General features: G+C 45.7%; 1 protein-coding gene across 5 annotated transcripts in view; it reads right to left on the bottom strand.

The window, feature by feature from the left end:
* Positions 1–21,023, bottom strand: part of LOC144687166 (semaphorin-3D-like) — a 380,732-nt gene that overhangs the window by 199,663 nt on the left and 160,046 nt on the right. For all 5 annotated transcript variants that reach the window (XM_078552912.1, XM_078552909.1, XM_078552911.1 and 2 more), the window contains one exon: positions 10,246–10,406. In XM_078552912.1, coding sequence (XP_078409038.1) covers positions 10,246–10,406 — 161 coding nt within the window. The remainder of the gene's footprint in view (positions 1–10,245; positions 10,407–21,023) is intronic.

Consider the following 21,023-nt stretch of genomic DNA (forward strand, 5'->3'; position numbering starts at 1 on the left):
ACCTGCGGCCATAGAGGGCGTAGAGGATATCACGGCAGGCCTCCACACAGTTCAAAAGGTACCCAAGGGACGCATCACTAAACCAGGGGGGCTGGAGTCTTCTTGCCTTTCGGGGCCATGTCTTCTTTGCAGCAGCCCTGGGCTGGAAGCACTGAGAGGTGCGCACGCTTTAAATGTGACACTTGGTTGGCGTGATGAAGCAGCAAGGTAACAGTATGGTGGGTGAATCGGAGCCCGCCCGCCATAAAAACGCTGTGTTTCCCAGGAATGCATGATTAATGAGGCAGGATTGGGATGATACGTCGTGAGAAGCCACCATTGCGGCCGACGGGTAAGACGTCCTTTTCCCCGCCCGTAACCGCACTTTGTGCAAATCTGGGACGATTCTACCCATAGCGTCTTCATAAAAATTAAACAAATCTGAGACAACAGCTGATAAACATACAAATGAACCAGTCTCGATATTGCTTCTCATATGCTGCAATGAAATTTATTTCCTGCAATGCAATGAAATATGCTAAAATGAAAACAATTCTGGAGATGTAGGTGTCACTGGCACAGCCAGTATTTATTGCCCACCCTAAGTTGCCCTGAGAAGGTGAGGGTGAGCATTATTGAGCTGCCGCCTTCTTTCTTTGCAAAGTTTGATGCAACTCAGTGCCTTGAATGACCACAGTAAAGGGCAGTTATAATTCAGCAACACTGATACGGGACTGGAGTCACATATAGGCCAGACCAGGTAAGGATTACAGGCTTTCTTCCCTAATGGATAATAATGACTCAGTTGGGGTTTCCGACAATTCGACAGCTTCATGGTCACTTTTACTGATACCAGCTTTTCCCGTTCCAGATTCTTCTAATTTGGGGGCAAATCATCAAACTGCCATTGTGCAATCTAAATTAAAAATAAGAAGCAATTCAATGGCTTTTCTCTGTAATTGGTAGATACCTCACACCAATTATGTTGGATGGTTTTTGATCCCTTTCTGATTGGGAACAATTGGAAAATATATTAAAGAATAATGCCAGGATCTAATAGGGAGTCTGGCTTCAAAAATAGGATGCTGCATAACACACAGGCAACAAAGTGAATCTGATCACAAGCCTTGCACAGTACATTCAAACAAAAGCAGTCACAAAAAAAGTAAGATCACACCACGTGGGGTATTCCAAATGGGCAGACAGAGATAGAGGAACAAATCTTCAGGGAAATCTCAGAGATGTGCAAGAACTGCAGAATGGTGATACTTTAATTACCCAAATATCAGTTGGGATAATGTTAGAGTAAAGGGTAAGGAGGGGAAGGGATTCCTGAACTACGTTCAGGAGAACTTCCTTGGCCAATATATTCTTGGCTCAACTGGAATGGAGGCCTTGCTGGATCTGGGCCAATGAGGTGGGCCAAGTGGACCAAGTGTCTATGGGGGAACACTTGGGTAAGATTGATCATCATATCAGAAGATTTAAATTAGCAATGGAGAGGAGCAAGGAACAGTCTAATATAGAAAACTTAAACGGAGCAGGATTAATCTCAATGTGGTGAGAAGGGATCTAGCCAGGGTAAAATGGAGCCAGAGACTGACAAGAAAAACTGTAACGGAACAATGGGTTATCTCTAAGAAAGAGATGCTTTAGGTACAGGCTAGGTACATTCCAACAAGAGCGAAAGGTAAGGGAGCCATAAACTGAGCTCCTTGGATAACAAGAGAGAAAGGAATTATGATGAAAGAAGAAAGGAGAGTGCATCTTGCAGGTCAGGTGAGTTCTTCAAGTGAAAAACAGGTCACACACAATAGGTTGAGAGGGGAGGTGAAGTGGAAGATAAGACTGGCAAAGAGACAGTATGAGAATGGAATAGCAGTCAGTAGAAAAGGGAACCCAAAAATCTGCTGGCATGTAAATAGTAAGCAGGTAGTAAGAGATGGAGAGGCTCCTATTAGGGACAAAGAGGGCGATATATGCTTAGAGGCACAAGGCAAGGCTAGAATACTTAATGTGTCCTTTGTATCAGTGTTTACTAAGGTGGAGGAATTTGACAAAATATCAGTAGAAGCGGGGTTGGAGGAGGAAATGGATAAGGTACAGTGAAGGTGTTCACACAGTCTTCACACGACCATTAACACTCCCTTTGTCTTGAGTCCACGACATCTTTGTCAAATTTCTCCTTAGCTCCCATCTATCCCTGACCTTCCATTTTGCTCCACCCCTCTCTTCAACAGGATAAAATACATCATATTTTTACCTCTCTTCAGCTCTGAAGGAGAGCCATACAGACTCGAAACATTAACTCTGTTTCTCTCTCCACAGATGCTGCCAGACCTGCGGAGTTTTTCCAGCATTTTCTGTTTTTATTTCAGATTCCAGCGTCTGCCGTATTTTGCTTTTATTTTAAGCTGCAGTAAATCCTCACTATAAGTCACCTTTCTTTAAGTGCTTTTGCTTTATCATAAGAGCATACGAATTAGGAACAGGAGTAGGCCATTCGGCCCCTCATGCCTGCTCTGCCATTCAATAAGATGGGCTGATCTGATTTTGGCCCCAATTTCATTCCACCTACCCTCGATAATCTTTGATTCCCTTGTTACTCAAGAATCTATCTACCTCTGCCTTAAAAATATTCATTGACTCTGCCTCCAGCACTCTCTGGGGAAGAGAGTTCCAAAGATTCACAACTCTCTAGGAGAAAGAATTTCTTCTCACCTCCGTCTTAAATGGGAGACCCCTTATATTTGAGCTGTGTCCCCTAGTTCTAGTTTCTCCCACAAGGGGAAACATCCACCCCCTCAGGATCTTATATGTTTCAATCAGATCACCTTTCAATCGGCCGCCAATCAGGTGATGAACTGTGAGAAACGCAGGGCGAGGTTTGGGGGGTTTGGCGGTGGGGGAGGTGGGGTGCAAGGAGGCAGGGAGCTCTGGCTTCTTGCGCAGCTCTCTTGGCTTCTTCTGCGCCCACCCACCGCCCACCCCGGCTTCTTGCACAGCACCCTGTGGGACAGGGGCTTGGATCTGTAAACTGTCAGGAAGGAGTCCAGGCTCTGGAGGCAGAAGGACAGACAGAGCGAGAAAGGAAAGAGAGCGAGAGAGAGAGAGAGACAGAGGGAAGTGAGACAGAGAAATAAGATGAAAGAGACAGATGAAATAACAGGGAAGGTTGATGAAGGGAACACGGTGGATGTTGTCTATATAGATTTTAAGAAAGCGTTTGACAAGGTGCCTCATAAAAGGCTGGTTAACAAAATTGAGGCTGATGGAACAAGAGGGCTAATGTGCAATTGGATAAAAAATTGACTTAAGGACAGAAAGCAGCCAGTCATGGTAGATGGTAGACATTCCACCCGCCAGCCGCAATGGCGGCTTCTCACGCCGTATCGTCCCAAACCCGCCACATTAATTATGCATTCCTGGGAAACGCCGCAGAGACCTTGGTCCCGGACGTTGCTTCTGCACTGTCGCACGGGCTCAACTCCATCATTGATGCCAACAGTGTGTATGTGAGGGAGGTGTGGGGCAGCTCAATCTCACTCCAGCTACCCCTTCTCCTCAAGAAGTCAGGCAGGGGCGCTTGGACACTCATAGGGAGGAGGATCAGCAGGTGTATCCCCGGGGCCATCAATCCAGGAGACTCCGAGAGTGTCCGGCCCATCCGAATCCCCTCTTCCTGTGACCTCAGCAGCTCCAGCTCCACAGGCCGAGGAAGATACCACTGCCACACAGCAGGACCCCGAAAGCAGGCCGGGGCCCTCCAGGTCTCAGCCCTACAGAGGACACTGGCCAAGATCATCACAGACAGGGTGTAGCTGTCAGCAGACTACCTCTGCCTCCGCTGTGGATGTCAGGGTAGCACCAAGATATAGCAGCAGGGCTAGGACATTAAGAATATGTAGCTGCATAGCCTGGGCATGGATGTTAATCACTTGTACATGCTGTCCACTATTGTAAATAAACTCCCAAGAATGTCTCCCTACCTACAGCTCCTTATTCTGATGAGCAGTGTTCGTGTCACTGAGATGTGAAACCTTTCTGCACAAGGTAAAGGCAGGTGTCTCAGTCCAGAGCCTCTTCCCTGTGCTTTGTGCAGCCTTCAGTCCAAAGTGATGGTCCAGCCTCACACTCCCTGGACATATCACTGACACCTGCACCTCAATGGTGCTGGTCATTGCTGCCAGGATGTCGTGGGCAGGAGTCACAGAGTTCTATCATTCTCTCTGTGTGCTCTCAGCACCTTTAAGGTGGGGCTGGCCCCCATCACACCAGCATCTGTGACCAGTGACGCTGTGCCCCTGAAGGGGTCAGGTGCTGAAGGCGGACAAAGGATCAGGTGCTTCTAAAGTTTTACGGCTGTATCTCTATGATAGGACCCTTATCACAGAGCACAAGCGAACTGCCCTCGGCCAGACAGGAGTCAGACATTCACAGAGGCTATGTGAAGATCTATGGAGTGTCTTCACTGCATGTCTTCATCATCCTCCTGCGATCGAGTGACTATTAGGGTCTCCACTGTGTCTCCATGACAGAAGCATTATCACAGAGGGTATGTGCCCTGCCATAAACCAGACTGGAGTCAAACATTCAGAGATGCAATGTGAGGATCTATGGTGTCTCCTTACTGCATGTCATCATCATCCTCCACAAATCTAGCAGCTATGAGGGCCTCCCGAACACGCCTGCCTTGTCTGGCCAGTGCAAGGGCCTCATCCCCGTCATCGTCGCTTTCGAGGACCTCCTCATCCTCAACACTGTCAACGTCCTCCTCATTGGAGGAGACCTCCAGCCGCTCCATCTCTCTATCAGCCAGCTCATCGTCCCATTGGAGCGCCATGTTATAAATAGCGCAGCAGACGACAACGATGCGTGACACCCTCTGTGGAGTGTATTGCAGGGCTCCACCAGACCGGTCCAGGCACTGGAATTTCATTTTCAGCATTCTGATGGTCTGCTCCACCAAGTTGTGAGCTGCAGCATGAGCCTCATTATAGCGTCGCTCTGCTGCAGCCTGAGGCTGCTGTATGGGTGTCATCAGCCATGGCCTCTGTGGGTAGCCCTTGTCCCTGAGGAGCCATCCCTGCAGCCTCTGTGGACCCTGGAAGACTCCAGGAATCTGCGACCGACTGAGGATGTAGGAGTCGTCGACACTCCCTGGAAACCATGTGCACACCAGCTGCACATTCAGCGAATGGAACCCCTTGCAGTGGACATTGTTGACCGTGTGTTGCAACAGAGATCTGAGCATCAAATGAGTGCAGTCGATTGCACCCTGCACCTGTGGGAAACCCAAGATCCAGACAAATTCAATCGCTCTTGCATCCTGGCTGTCCTAATCCCGGGTGAAATGCACAAAGCTGTGTGCCCTCGCAAAGATGGCATCTGTGACCTCATGGATGTATTTGTGGGTGGGGGCTTGTGATATCTCACAGAGGTCATCTGTGGAGCCCTGAAAGGAGCCACTGGCATAGAAATTGAGCACCGCAATCACTTTCACAGCCATGGGCAGTGGATGTCCTCCATGTCCCCGTGGCGCCAAATCCTGCAGTAGCTGGCAGATGTGACTGACCAGTTCCCTAGACATGCACAGTCTTCAGCAACACTGCTTCTCGGTCATCTGCAGGAATGAAAGGCGGCGTCTATAGACCCAGGGTCTGGCTAGACAGTGACCAGTGATGGCTCAATGTGGCTCTTCGGCTACATGTGCTGGAGTCCCAGCCACCCCTTCTTCCAGAGGGTGCTGCTCCTCCCTGTGCACAACCTGGTGCTTCAGTCACTCTCTTCTCAGTTGTTTTTGCTCTCTGTAAGTCACGAGGCCTACAGCCAATTGACCAGGCTCCATGATCCTGGTGTACTCAACCTGCAGGATGAAAGAGAGAGTCGCGTGGGTTAGCATGGGTGTACTAAGAACCTGTCTTGGTTAAGTCTGAAGGTCCCTTAACCCATCCTGGAGAGTGCTGGCCACCACTTGGATGGCCAGAGTTTAGTGCACTGCTTGGCTGCCCGAAACCCCACCCACCTCCGCCCCACTCCACCTGACCGATTGGCAGCAGCTTTGTCCATTGGACTGCAGGCTGTGCTCTCAGCTCAGACACAGGCATTCTCCTAACCCGCACTGCAAGGCTGCACTGTTAGCTTGAATCATGGGGAAGACTGGTCCAAACCGGAATGCTGACATTGCCAAGGGACTGTGAGCGACTCCACCAGTGACTGCTCCATGGCTAGCTTTAGCAAGGAGATTGTACAATGTGCCCAGTCGTCCAACTGTTCAACAGTCCACTAAAACACTCTTTACTTTGCAGTCTGTGCCCGAGGGGTGAAAAGCTCTGGAGCACTTGGTGGCACTTTCATGCCTCTGCGTTGCTTGAGTGGGCAGATAAGCTAGAGGATCAACTCCAATCATGTCAATGTGGCTGCGCTTGAACTGTCTCAGCTGTGGAGGAATGGTCACTTTATACAGGGTTTCCCTAATGCGTGGCCGCTTCCCTTGCCCACCGCCAACCCCCATCCTACATGTGCTTGTGCACCACCTTCAACTGCAGGGCAGTCCTTGCCCCCACCTTCTCCCCAATAGACCTCAATCTTGAAGTCCAACAGGCAGCCTAGGTGAGCAGTCCACAACATTACTGTGCTCAGCTCCGTGTTACCCTCAAAGTGCAGCCCGTCATGTGCACGCCTTTTATATGCTGCTGTAAAACAAACCAGCGTTACAATCACGCCAACGTGGGTGGACAATCCAGCCCAGGGCAGGGGATGGGGGATGATTCCGGTGGGCTGGGATTATAATGATATGCAGATATATTACAATGAGGTTCCCGACGTTTGTTGGAGAAAAATGAGGACAAGGGCGACCTTGACAGGTTTTAGACGGATTTTTGGTGTCTCATGAGGGGGTTAAGGGATATGTGGAGTGGGCAGGGAAGTGCAGTTGAAGCCCAAGATCAGCCATGATGATATTGAATGGTGGAGCAGGCTGAACGTGCCGCGTGGTCTCCTCCTGCTCCTATTTCTTGTGTTCTTGACACAGGTTTAAGATTTTGGACAAGAGAGGCAAGGGGAATATGAGAAGGAAATGTTTTTATGCAGAGACTTGGAGGTCTGTGATCTTTGTACCATTATTTAAAAAGAAGGTGAGGCATAGGCCAGAAAATTATATGCCAGTCAGTCTGACTTTGATGGTGGGCAAATTGTTGGAAACAATTCTGAGAGACAGGATAAACTATCATTTAGAAAGGCACGGATTGGCCAGACAGTCAGCATAGTTTTGTTTGGAGAAGATCATGTCTTTCTAACCTAATGGAATTTTTTGAGGAAGTAACAAGGAGGATTGGTGAGGGTAGTGCAGTGGATGTTGTCTACATGGATTTCAGTAAGGCATCCGACAAGGTCCCACATGGCAGACTGGTCAGGAAAGTGAGGGCTCATGGGATACAGGGGAAGGTGGCAGGTTGGATCCAAAATTGGCTCAATGTCAGGAAGCAAAGGGTAATGGTCGATGGATGTTTTTGTGAATAGAAAACGGTTTCCAGTGGTGTTCAGTATTGGGCCCCTTGCTGTTAATTGTATATATTAATGATTTAGGCTTAAATGTGGGAGGCACAATTGGGAAACTTGCAGATGGCACAAAAATTGGCCATGTAGTTGATAGTGAAGAGCATAGACTCCAGAACAATATCAATGGTTTGGTTGAGTAGGCGGAGAAGTGGCAATGAAATTCAATCCAGAAAAGTGTGAGGTAATGAATTTGGGGAGGGCAAACAAAGCAAGGGAATACTCAATAAACTGGAAGATATTGAGAGGGGTTGAGGAAGTGAGAGACCTTGGAGTGCATATCCATAGGTCCTCATAGGTGGCAGGGCAGGTGGACAAGGTGGTCAAGAAAGCATATGGAATGTTTTCCTTTACTGGGTGAGGTACTGAATACAAAAGCAGGGGTGTAATGATGGAAATGTATAAAATGCTGGTTAGGCCACAGCTGGAATTTTGTGTACAGTTCTGGTCACCACATTACAGGAAGGACACAATTGCTCTGGAGAGAGTGCAGAGGAGATTTACAAGAATGTTTCCGGGGCTTGAAAATTTCAGCTATGAGGAGAGATTGGATAGGTTAGGGTTGTTTTCCTTAGAACAGAGGAGGCTAAGGGGTGACCTAATTGAGGTGTACAAAATTATGGGGGGGGGTCTAGATAGGACAGACAGGAAAGACTCATTTCCCCTAGCTGAGGGGTCAATTATCAGGGGGCATAGATTTAAGGTTCTCATGCCGTGTCGTCCCAATCCGGTCTCATTAACCATGCATTCCCAGAAAACACGCTGTTTCGATGGCGCACTGTCACCTCGCTGCTTCATCACGCTGGGCGCCACGTTTAAAATGCAGTTGCACACACACCTCTCACTGCTTCCAGCCCAGGGCTGCTGCAAAGAAGACATGGCCCCGAAAGGCAAGAAGGCAGCAGCCCCCTGGTTTAGTGACTCATCCCTCGAGCACCTTTTGAATGCCGTGGAAGCCCGCCGTGATATCTTCTACCCACCCTTCTGGCTGTAGGAGGGGCAGCAACATTACCACTCTGGCTTGGTAGGTGATGGCAGTGGTGGTCAATGCCAATGCTGCACAGATGAGGTCGGCCATCAAATGCAGAAAGAGGATGAATGATCTCATCCGTGCAGCCAGGGTAAGACACCCATCTCATCACTCTAAACTCACACACTCACAAGCCCATCACACATTCGCTGGCATCTCACTCACTGCCAGCTCAAGGGACATCACCACTCACTCTCTCACACACACCCTCACATCTCCATCTGGCCTCATCTCCTCTGGAGACTGCCTCCTCAGCCCTCACCATCTTGAGGTAATTTGCACAGATCAACATGTGCCCCCACACACACACACCTTGGGATACCCCCCTTCCCCTGTACAGCCTTCATCCTGCAGCCTCTTCCCTTGCCTGAGGCCAATTCTCCCCCTTCCCCAAGCAAGCCCTAGCCTTACAGCCATTGAAAAGCCACCCCCACCTTACGGATGGTCTGGTGGGTAGAGACCTGCCCGTGAGCCCCCTTAAAAGTGATGTGGTGCTGCCTGTGAAGCCTGGCGCTGATGACAGTGAGTGCTGACTGAAGCAAGGTAGGCAAACAAACCTCTAAGTCTCGAGCAAAGTGCAGCTCACCAGGTGCACTCCGCTTAGGTACAGTTGTGAAACAGGTCAGGTGATCAGATGATCCAGCGTGGAGGGACGATTCCGGCAAACTGGGCTTATAATGATATGCAGATGTATTACAATGAGATTCCTGACTTCCGATGGCAGGAAACACAGCCCGCCATTGACGGGCAAAGAGAATGGTTGCAAACTAGTTTCATGATGTTGTGAAACTGATTTTTGGCCTTTTCGCCGTATTGTCTGCTGATGTCCTCGAACGTGCCCGACGCTGACACACACCAAAAATCCCAGCCATCCACTTAACTATGGAAGAATAGGTCAGCACCTTCTTGTCCTCAGGTGCTAAAGATCCTAACAGCAAATTGAATATTTTCAAAGTCGCTGTCGTAAAAGGAAACATGGTAAACAACTTGTACGCAGTGAGTTCCCACAATCTGTTTTCTTTAGTGATGTTGGCTGAAAGATAAACATTGGTCAAGTCACTGAGGTTAACTCTCTCGAAATAATATCTTGAGATCTTTTACCTTCAGGTGAGAGAGTGAAGAGGATCTCAGGTTTGACATTTCAGCCCAAAACTGCACCTCTGACAGTGCAGCACTCTGTAGTTCTACACTGGAGTGTCAGCTGGATTATGTGTTTAAGTTTCTGGGTTTGAACCGACAACCCATTGATTTAGAGGCAAATGTACTACCAACTGGGACACGGTTAACATCTTAGTCATCTTAATCATTCAAACCAAGTCTTAATCACCTCATTTAATGTTAACTCACTCCTCCTTAGAAATTGAAGAAAATCATAGGCAAAAATGGTTCAGGGCACTGTGTAGGACTCATTGTTGCATCCCAAGGTGAAATTAGATTTAACACAGTAAAAGCTCTGCCCACGTACAGGAGTGACTGACACAACTGAACCAAAGAAGGATCTACAATGCACCAACATTCACAACGTCGCACAGTCCAATTTGATGTGAGCTCTTTGATAAATGGGAATGATTTTGAACTTAATCCAAGGAAATTAACATTTTTTTTGGTATGGTAGAGAAATAAAAGTGATTTTGACTTCAAACAAATAAATCAGATGATGGTGGGAGGTGTTCTCTGACCTTCCTGATATTTTTGTTCAGATCATCCAAACTAAGTAGAAAGATGTGATCCTTGGCTCCCAGTAGCAGTTTCCCTCTCTCCTCATCAAGCAGCAGGGTCTGGAAATCGAAGCCTTCAGCAGACCCTAGGAATGGAATGCAGCTGTTGGAGACCAGCAAATCTGTGGGAAAAGAACAAGAATCTTTATGTTATTTAAAATGTTTTTACATCCCTCCTTTGTTTCCTTTACATGTACAGTAGCACAGCATGTTCACAGTTGTGAAATCTGTGCTTGTTCAGGGGTATAGTTACTGGATAACGCGGCGCCTACACGAAAATTCCACTCAAATATTAAGCTGGAAGGAAGATTGCACATTTGCTCTGATTTTGTTTCAATTGTATAACTTTTGAACATTTTGCTCTACATTTTTGAAATTCCTATTCGGGCTTTTCAACTGTCACACTCTTGGAAAACCGATCACAGGCTTGCCGTTTCGAGCTACTGTAATGCTTCTCTAATAATTCAAAGCTGTTACCTCATCCCTCTTTCACAGAATAAAAAGCCTTGAAATAATGTTCAGCAAAGAGTGTTCAATTGATCTTAAACATATCCCGCCGAATCACGTTTCACCAACTCCTTAAAACCAGAGGAATATCACAGGAACCATCAATCCTGGTGGAATTCTAGTGTTTCACCGAGAATTTGACAATTTATGTAAATGCACTTATAACTTTTATTTTGTTGCACAAACCTGTGCAATTTCCAAATTCCACTCCATAATGTTACTCTGTCACCAGAACACAATCAACTAAATCTCGAGTTGAAGTTGGTTCATTAAAATTTCTGGATAATTAGATTGGGTGAGGAGAGCTTTCAGAAAAACTCAAAACTTCAAAGGACAAATTGATATTTCTCAAAGGACAAAGGAATCCTCAGGAAGTAGGCAACTTCAATTGAAATATTTTTTTAAAATGTTTAATTTGTGATGGAACACAGGGGGAAACTAAGTAAGAGTAGAGTTCAACTGAGAACTTTTTGCTATTCAATCCATTTCCCCAGTGTAATATAGAAATATTATAAGTTGCTCACGTTTTGCACTCTGATAATATGGCCGAGTCAAAATAAGAAATACCGATCTCTTGATTTCATTGAATATGCTTTGAATTCTTTGAATCCTTTCCTTAAACTTATTATGGGCAGGATTTTGCATTTTGTGCAGGACCCCAATGTCGGGGGGGGTCAAATGGGGGTCACAACCCTGCACTGTTTGGGCAACAGTCACCTGGCTGGGATTGTACCCAGACTGGCCAATTAGTGGACAGAGCGAGGATGGACTCGCCATCCATTCAAGGTGGGTGAGCGCTTGAAGCTGGAGGTCCAATAGAAGGCCTCACCACACCACCCCCCCACCTCCCCAACCCCAACCACCTCACTTCTCGGAAGGAGATGAAGCCAGTAGTTCAGGTGAAAGAGAAAGAAGGCACCTCTATCTTGAGGCAACCTCTCCCCAACTTTTTAAACTTTCAAATTAAAAATTTGCCTGAGCAGCCAAGTCACCAATGTGAAGGGGGATCCCTTCCACAGAGCCAGATATGCAGGGGTTGCTTCTGAGCCTGCCTGGAGTGTTGGACCCCAGTCTGCCAGCGGGAGGCCACCTCCAGGCAGCTGGCCTGGTCCCTGACGCCTCTGATAATGGACCTGAATAGGCCATTAAATATCCTCAGGATAGCCCTTTGGCCGCCAATCCCGCTCTGGAAAAATGGATAAGTGGTGGGAAGGTGCTGGAAAACTGGTTGCCAGCCAGCAGCACAAGTATTCCTTGTCCTCTGCCTTCACACTCACTCCATCGGAGGCTGAAATTCCTGCCCTATGTTAAAATAATAACAATATTCCAGCAGGTAGATGAAAAGCAATACTGAGAAAAGAGGCATTTCATACAGATCAGAAGGTCAAACCACAGGATTATGTTCCCTTTAGTTTCTTAGTATTAAAACTGTATAATTTTCTACAAGATGATCAATGGGAGATTGGATTCTTAAAGAACCCCTGTGCTGAGGTGGGACCACAAAGCTGGAGTTATTTACCCCCTCAGTTCTGCTTAGCTTGTTTAACTCTTGGAGTCAAACTATAGATGACAGGTTAGTGCTGTCAAATCTTTGACTCCCGGCTTCTCCATAGAATCTGTAAATGTTAGGATTACTCATAACTCAAAACGAATGCAGAACAATTAATGGGACGGAAGAGTTTCCCTCAAATGTTCTAGTTCTTTTCCTTTATGCCAGTCATTTGACATTAACAAAGGGCTTTTATGATTTAATCTCACTTTCCATAACTTTTACTTGGTTAGATTAAGCAGGAACGCATGATCATTTTTGCATCAGATAAACATTTTTTCTCTGGTTTAGTTTCTTGTCAATGGTGAACAGTGTAAATTCTTCAATAGATACTTGGAACTCTATTTTATTTCATCTCAACATGGATTCTGAGGTCTACCCATGGTGGATACTGGCTGAGTGGACATGGACAGTCTAAGGGCAAAGGGTGGTGGGTGGGGGCTAAGGGTTGGCATGAGTTGGCACAAAGTTGGAATTGGGGATATAAAGGACTATGGGGGTTGAGTAAAAGGGCCATAGGTTGGCAGTGAGAGTATGGGGGTCATGGAGCATAGGTAGAAGGGGCATAGGTTGGCATGGAGAGAATGGGGGTCATGCGGTGGTGGGTAGGGGGCATGAGGGGGCATGAGTTGGCATGGCTGAGACATGGGGGTCGTGTGGGAGGTGAGGGGCGTGAGGGTTGAGGGCTGTTATTTGTTTTACCCTTTTTATTACAATTGGGATGATATCCCAGAGTACCGAGGCAGGTCTTTTAACCAGTCCACTCCAGCACCCAGCTGTGGCTACCTCCGCATCGTTTATGGGGACAACAGACCTGGCTCTAGTTAACACCCGGAACAAAAATCCAAATATTCAGGGAAGTTTCTCCTGAGTCGGGTTTGGGGAATTCTTCCAACTCTGCGCACCCAACTTGGGAGAAAAAATTTGATTCTAAATTTCAGAATTTCAACCCTCAAGTCCCACTCTTCCTCATGAGCCAATGGGGTTTGCCCCTGCCACCCATTCACCGCTTTCCTCCCCAGCATCCAGCAGAATTATTGCTTCAACCACATTCTGAAGCAAAAGATTTTAACCTCTCACCCCCAGTTTGCTGCATTTTCCCACCCACTGACCACAATCACTTCCCGTTCCACTACATGCTGTATTGTCCCTTACAGGCTACCACCCCAATTTAATTCCCATTATACAGTAGCACCTCAAACTGCATTTTACATCTGCAATACCACTTCCCCCACTGGCTGTTTTTGAGATATTTGGCTCTTTGATGCCTCAACCTCCTCATCCCGCTGATCCAATTTTCTCTCCTCGTCACTTTTTCTTCCATCCAGCTCCTCCCCAATCCCTCCTCAAACTTTTTATGGCCCTCCTGTCCCACCTCATGTGCCCGTTTCCCTCCCCCTCTCCGCACAATTTCTACTTTTCTCACCTTCTAACCCTAATTGACTGAAAAATTCTGATTGGTCTTTATTCGTTGTACAACGGCCAAGAGTTAATTAAAACTGTTTGGCATGTGAGCCAGACCGGGAAATGCTGTGGAATATGAAACAATTACTTTTAACTCTAAGAATATCGAAATCAATAGGAAATCAGATCTTCAGTTATAAAATATTAAATCTTGTAACAGTGAAGATTTGAGATAATAGACTGTGGAATTTTACTGTGGGGGTGGGGAGGGGGGAGTGGGGGCAGTTATGAAAAGCAGAGACAACCACTTCCACTCACATTAAGACGTATAAAAGGGCTGCTTGGCAGCTGGGACTGATTAACTGTCTGCATGGACGTCACACACAAAATGAGCTTCTATATATAACTCCCGTATCTAGAATGTGCTTTTCCTTTTCAAAGTTTTCTATCATTTTCTCAACTGATCATTTGTTCAAATGTTAAGTTATTTTATAGTCAATAAATCAATGTTGAAAAACGCCACGAGCCACCAGGTTATCAGCTGGTCTAATCACTGCAGTGTAACTTCTGACAGGATCTGTTGCTTTTTTTTTTGATGAAGGGACAACAGAAGCTGTTGCTTCACCTCACCAATCAACTAATGGAGTGGAGCCGGCACGCCAGCTGTCCCTTTCCATTTATTCTCAATTAATCACGTCTGAATGTGTTGCACTTTCATTTTCCTGTCTAACGTAAAAAAAAAAACTAGCCTTTCCTGAAGACAGTATGAAAGCGTTTCAGGATTTTCAGTCAGCTGCTTTATTTTGCCTCCCCCACTGCAAGCGGGCCCCACCTGGAGTTTTTTTTTCCCCCAATGCTGATTGACAGGCCCAAGTGGCCGGAGTCCCAGGAATTAGAACCACAGCCATTTGAATGGAAGGCAGGTATTCCAGTGCCTGCATTATCCCAAGGTTTAACTGGACTATTGTCTTGTATCTGACACTGGGATATCAGGTATTCTGTATGAGTTCAGTTAAGGTTAACCTATTGAGCAGTGAGTACAATACCTGTTACCCTTCTGAATGATTGTGGATATGAGATTTCCGGTGTCTTGTTGGGCCTGTCAATCAGTATTGCTAAACATTAGATGAGCGCACATCAGCTGAAATCCATTGGAATCAGGTATTATCTAGTATGTAGTAGTGAGTCTCTTGTGTCCCTTGATGAGTCACAGGGTGCATTGGATTATAATGTTGACTTGTTAAACCTCAACAATAAATGCCTTCCTGCTCCGAGTCAAAAGAGAGACCCCCTCCCCTGCAATAGATTTCCTTTCCATTCGGTGCTCCCTTCCTATTCTTCTCTTTCCACATTTCAGCCCTCAATGGGCTCTCTGCGCACCTATTATGACAGGGATCTCTTGCTTAAAGAAATAATGCATTTTCATTGTAGCTTTCATGACCTCAGGATGTCCCATAGTGCTTTACAGCTAATGAAGTACTTTTGAAGTGTTGTTACTGTTGTAATGTAGCAGACATGACAGCTAATTTGTACACAGCACGCGGCCACAAGCAGCAAGGTGTTAATAACCAGATAATCTATTTTTATAATGTTGGTTCAGGGATAATTATTGACCAGGACAATGTGAAGGACTCCACTAATCTTGTTTGAAGTTGTGCCATGACTTCTTGTGTTTCTATCTGAGGGGGCAGACAGGTCCTCGGTTTGACGTCTTATCTGAAGGACGGCTCCTTCGGCAGTGCAGCACTCTCTCAGTTTCACTGAGGAAGTGGCAGCCTTGATTTTTGTGCTCCAGTCACTGGAGTAGGACATGAACCCACAACCTCCTGACTCAGAGCTGAGAGCGCTACAGCTGAGTCACTGCTGACACCAATCACAGGTGCTAGCTCCAAGGTAAATGCATAAACAGGGTACAGGAGAGAACCAAGAGATACAATTTATGACTTTGATCAGTGATTACACAAATACACATCTCTTAAATCACATAATAGGTGTTCAAATAAATTGGTTGTAAATGTAAACATAATGAAATTATGTAACTCAGCTGTATTAAAATTTACATTCCTCACAATTTTTGGAGTGTATGTGTGTGTGTGTGTGTCATTTTCAAATACATGGGCAGGATTTCGCTACTGAGGGAGGTACTGCAAGTCAGGAAATTTCCCAACCCGGCAGGTCTGTCTCCGAATAAAGGCCCCCATCACACATCATTTTTGTTCTGGGGAGGAGGAGGCATGATTGAGTCATACCTGCCGCTTTGAGGGTCAGGCAAGTGCTGAGGCTGGCAGGTTAGAAGGCCCACCTTGGTTCTCTGAGATGGCCCTCTAGCTCTCATCACTCACCCCTCACCTCCCCCCCACCCCCAATTAAGCATTATGCCACTGCATTACTGCCATGCCACCTCCATAGACACTCACCTAGTATCCACTATGGGCAGACTTCAGGAGCCATGTGGAGATGAAAAAATGTAACTTCTAACCAACTAATAGAGCTCTCATTCACAAAATCCATTCAACCCATTTAAGTCCTCTCAGGTGGACAACCTGTTAAAAAAACTTCTCTTCAATAACCACATCAAAGAGATAATCATTTAATAACCTCTTAAAACTGTCAATCAAAATGTGAGGTTAGCCATCCCTCCCCTCTTGAGATATATGCTTTTGGAGATTTTAAATTTCAGCCAAGCATTCAGAATGGGTTAAGCTATAATAACATGGTTTGAGAAATGTCAACATTGAAGTCTATTGAAGCTGCAGGAAAAGGTGGTAATGAGCTTATTTTCTGAGCTACACCAGATGGCCTGTTAATCAATGCACTCTAGCATCATGTTTTCTTTACCCTGACAGCTGTAGCCTATTTTTCTTTCCATTTTTTAAGGACTAGCAATTTAAATAACCTCAGATTATGATACATAAATAGGGCTTATGCACCTTTGTAAAGCATTTACACATCCCCCATAAATTTGTGGCTCCAACGCTGTGGGTTAAGTTCTTTGAAACTGCGTAAATGAGGTCTGTTTGAACTCAGCACTGATTTCAATGGCCCTGCTGAGTTTGGGTTTCCCGCCTCTGTGATACACACACCTTGCCCCTTTTCCCCTCCTGGCAAAAATTGAATTTACTGGAAATGGGAGTGGGACTTCTGCAATGGGGTCCCACCCGTCATTTTTTACTGCCGCTGGAGTAGGCCTGACTCCCAAAAGGTCTGACCCATAATCTTCATTGAGAGAAGCAGATTTCCATTTTTTCAGCTGTTAGTACAGTGATTGCAGTGTAATTAATGAGAGGGCCCATTCAGAACAGGAATAATCTGAATCGAACAGGTCAGTGTTGTGTAAACTACTGCCTGAAAGAATCTGTTTCATGAGTGTAGACAATGACTGTGGTCCTTCCCATTTGCCTGATGTATTTTTGACACTCTGTGGTTCTAATATTTTGTTTCTTTAATATTATTGTATCCTCTCTCTGTGATCAAGTTCCAGATGCATCTGTGTGCTAATCACTTGTGATAATTGTGAAAAAAATGTAGAGATAATTAGTAGCTTTGTAATTACAGGAAATTTAGCACGTGAATGAAGGGTTTGACATTTTGTCGGGGAGTTCTTGCAAACGTTAAATTGCTCGGATTACTCATATTTAATCCTTACAATTAAAAACATTGATAAAATGTGAAGGATTATGAAAGAGAAACAATAGTAAAAGTCAGGTTATCACTTTTCCTATTTCTAAGATACAGACAGCCACAGTGTGCATACTGCTGCCTTCGTAAGTGTGAATGTTTAAGGGCAATTTGACATTAATTAAGAACAATATCTTCAAGTTCTTCTTTGACCCATGAAAAATAACATTGAAATCAGCACATGAAACACTGCCAAATATTCGTTGAAGGGATGGCATTTCAGAATTCTTTTAAAAAAGTTACCCATTAAAATCACTTTAAAGCTTATGGTCACATCTGTCAAAGCCTACTGCCGATTAACGACTGATCAAAGAACTGTGTCAGAAACTAAATTAAGTCCGATCCTAGGATGTTAATAGGCTTCCTGTCACATTTATCATTTACATCGATATCACTGGAGTCATGGCCAGGGGTGTGGGCATCTTGCATTCACAGATAGCATCACCTTCAATCAGTCTTCACCTTCCTCTTACACAGCTGCTTTTGTACAAAAACATGTCGAACATTAAGCATGATGGGATAATACGGAACAAGAAGAAATTCTTCACTCTGAGCAGCCTGTTAGTTCAGAGTCCTGGCTTGGTGCCCAGCTGAGATATACATTTGTAAACTGTCACAAAAGTAAAAAAAAAACAAACACTGCCTCATTCAGTCGGTCTTTCGATTGAAATGGACCCCCGGTTCACATTTTTATTTATTTATAAGTGTTAGACATTTTAGACATTGACACTCCAGACCTGACACATGCATAGCATGAGAAGGCAGTATCAGGGTATATTTATCAGAGAGGTCAGCTACTTTTATTTTACCACATACATAATCTACAAATGTTTAAAAAGTTACCCCTAAAAGGTAGGAAGTTAACTGGAAAATTTGAGTTAATTGGGAACCCAGCTTTAAATTCCACTCTCGATATTAATGCTCAGACTCTCCCCACAAAGTGAACAATGTGAATATTAATTCGTCCCCAGTGGACAATGGGACAGGCTTTTCCCCATTGTCAGCCGTGTGCTTCCTCAAGCCGGAGCCAGGAGCAGGCTCCAGGAGCAGTCTGCCTCGTCCTCCGTCTAACAATATTGATTGTTGTTGCTGGAGTTCAAAATGGCACAGCATTTACTAAGCCCAGCAGTCAGACAATGCAGGCTAGGCCCAGGGTGGAGGAAGAGATAGACAGGCAGAGCTGATGGATAGCAGCCATCGTGCTTTTGCCTATAGTGTAAGGACTGAATAAAGCATGCAAAAAAACAAGGGAGAAAAGTTCAGTGTGATCCTTTAGTTCTTCAATTAATACTTCACCAACAGAGGGTGTGTCGGAATGAGGGTGTGTCGGAATGACATTTGGAGAAACTGTGACTCCTATCACAGAAATTAATGAAAGGACAACTACAAGACTCGTTTTGAGAATTTCATTTGCAGATTTCACTGCACAGTATTTGATCAATTTTCTGTATGAAAAACAATTTGAGGAATTTATATGACTTGGCAATGGAGAGTTGCTCTAATCAATAATTTCAAACATTAAAGTATTTTTAAATGTTAATTTTCCTCTTCAGTTTTTCAGTATTATCCAAATTCTGAACCAACCCACAAGCAGATGATAGCAGCAGCGAAGTTTCTGTTTCAAATTGCTCTAAATCACCACTAACTGACTTCATTATCATCCAATACCAATGATGCGTGAATGAAAGGGGCAAGGACTTCATGGGAAGTTTAAACACTTAATTGTGCAGCTGCTTGCCTGAATGCAACAGAAATACCTGCTAATCAGCCCAGAAATCCTACGAGTATATTGGGTAGGATTTTCCATTCCGGGACTAAGTCCCGTGGCTGGGGCGGGGCCGGGAAGTGTTCCTCACTGTGGAGTCCGCTGGGAATCTGTGCCATACCCTGCAACTCCAGCCCCATTCATTATGCAGTTGGGGATTTCCTGACCGTGCTGCGCGGTAGAATGGGCTGGACAGTGCGCACCCTGTCGTGATATCTGGCACCATTTCTAAAAGACACCCAGACAGCAACCTACCAAACATTGAAGGAGGAGAAGGCCTGAAGAGGGCAGGAGGCTCCAGCGCCCAAATTCAGTGTTGCCTCCCTTGGGGTGGTGGGGGGGTCATCAGATGTTGAGAGCACCAGCAAGCGCTGCTAATGATATTTCTCTGTGGGCTTTATTCTTATATCTGCAAGTGTTAACCGCTCTGGAGGGAGCTGCCCAAGAGCCCTTGTGGACAACCTGCAGTGCATCAATCAGGTGGCTCGCAATCCAATGGGTTATTTGTAAGACTGGAAGCATGAGGAAGATACCGGAAACCCAATTACTCTCAAATACCCTGCAGGATAAGTTAAGCCATAATAGGAGAGCGGGAAAAGACTTTGAGAAGCAGGCAGCCCAGCTGGCAGGGGTGGACCAGGATAGAGCCTGCGGAGATGGAGATGTCGACAGGCAGCCTCCATTGAGTAAAGATCCATGCATGTCACATTGAAACCTCTATGTTGGAAGCAGCTCTCATTCATCCCACGAACAAAGGCTGGCTAGGCCAGCATTTATTGCCCATCCTTATTTGTCCTTGAGAACTGAGTGGCTTGCTGGGCTATTTCAGAGGCATTTAAGAGTCAACCACATTGCTGTGGGTCTGGAGTCACATGTAGGCCAGTCCAGGTAAGGACAGCAGATTTCCTTCTCTCAATAGTATTAGTGAACCAGATGGGTTTTTATGACAATCAGCAATGGTTTCGTGGTTGTCATCAGACTTTTAATTCTAGGTTTTCTTTATTGAATTCAAACTGCACCATCTGGTGTTGTTGGGTTCAAACCCGAGACCCTAGAGCATTACCCTGGGTCTCTGGAATACTAGCCCAGTGACAATACCACTACGCCATTGCCCCCACTACTGCCATGTAGTCACTCACTCTCTCCTCCCTCACTTACAGGTGCCAGCAGGAAGAGGGTAAGGCCCGAAGAACACGGGGCGCTGCTCGGCCCTCAGACAAGCCCGGAGAGGATCAAATACATTGTGGAGGAGGAAAGTGCACCAGTAGAGGCATCACAGCAGTCACCTGCACCCTCCATCAGCCAGGAGACACGCACCATGGTGGGTATTAGACCTGACTTAGGATGGTTCACACATTCCAGTGGTCACTGCCTGGCCACGTGTCCATAGCAGGTAGAGGCAGGGTCAGCCAAGCTCACCAGCACTTGGAGAACTGCTGGGGAAGAGGCAGCTGCAACATCCGAGTTGGATGATGAGCCTCTGGAATCTGCCTTCACTACTGCGCTTTAGCTACTGTTAAACTGGGTTAAATGTTGGTCCTTTGATCCACATGCGTATAAAGGATAATAATATGTTAGATAAATGTTAAGAGAGTCAAACAGTAATTGATCAAACAAAAGCAAAAGAACTTGAGTATTGCTGAGAAAAGGGACATGTCGAAGCTTTTCATCATGCACTCATCAGGACACTTAGCAAGAATACCAATGTAAGCGGGAAAACAACAATTTATTCTGTATGTGAAAAGAGTGCTGATTGGTTGGCGAGTGGCACTGTCATGGAGAATGCATCACTGATGGTGACTGACAGTTAACTGCCAAGCATTGTTTGAAATTTAA

The sequence above is a fragment of the Cetorhinus maximus genome, chromosome 12 (genome assembly GCF_964194155.1).
Source record: "Cetorhinus maximus chromosome 12, sCetMax3.hap1.1, whole genome shotgun sequence".
Classification (NCBI taxonomy): Eukaryota; Metazoa; Chordata; class Chondrichthyes; order Lamniformes; family Cetorhinidae; genus Cetorhinus; species Cetorhinus maximus.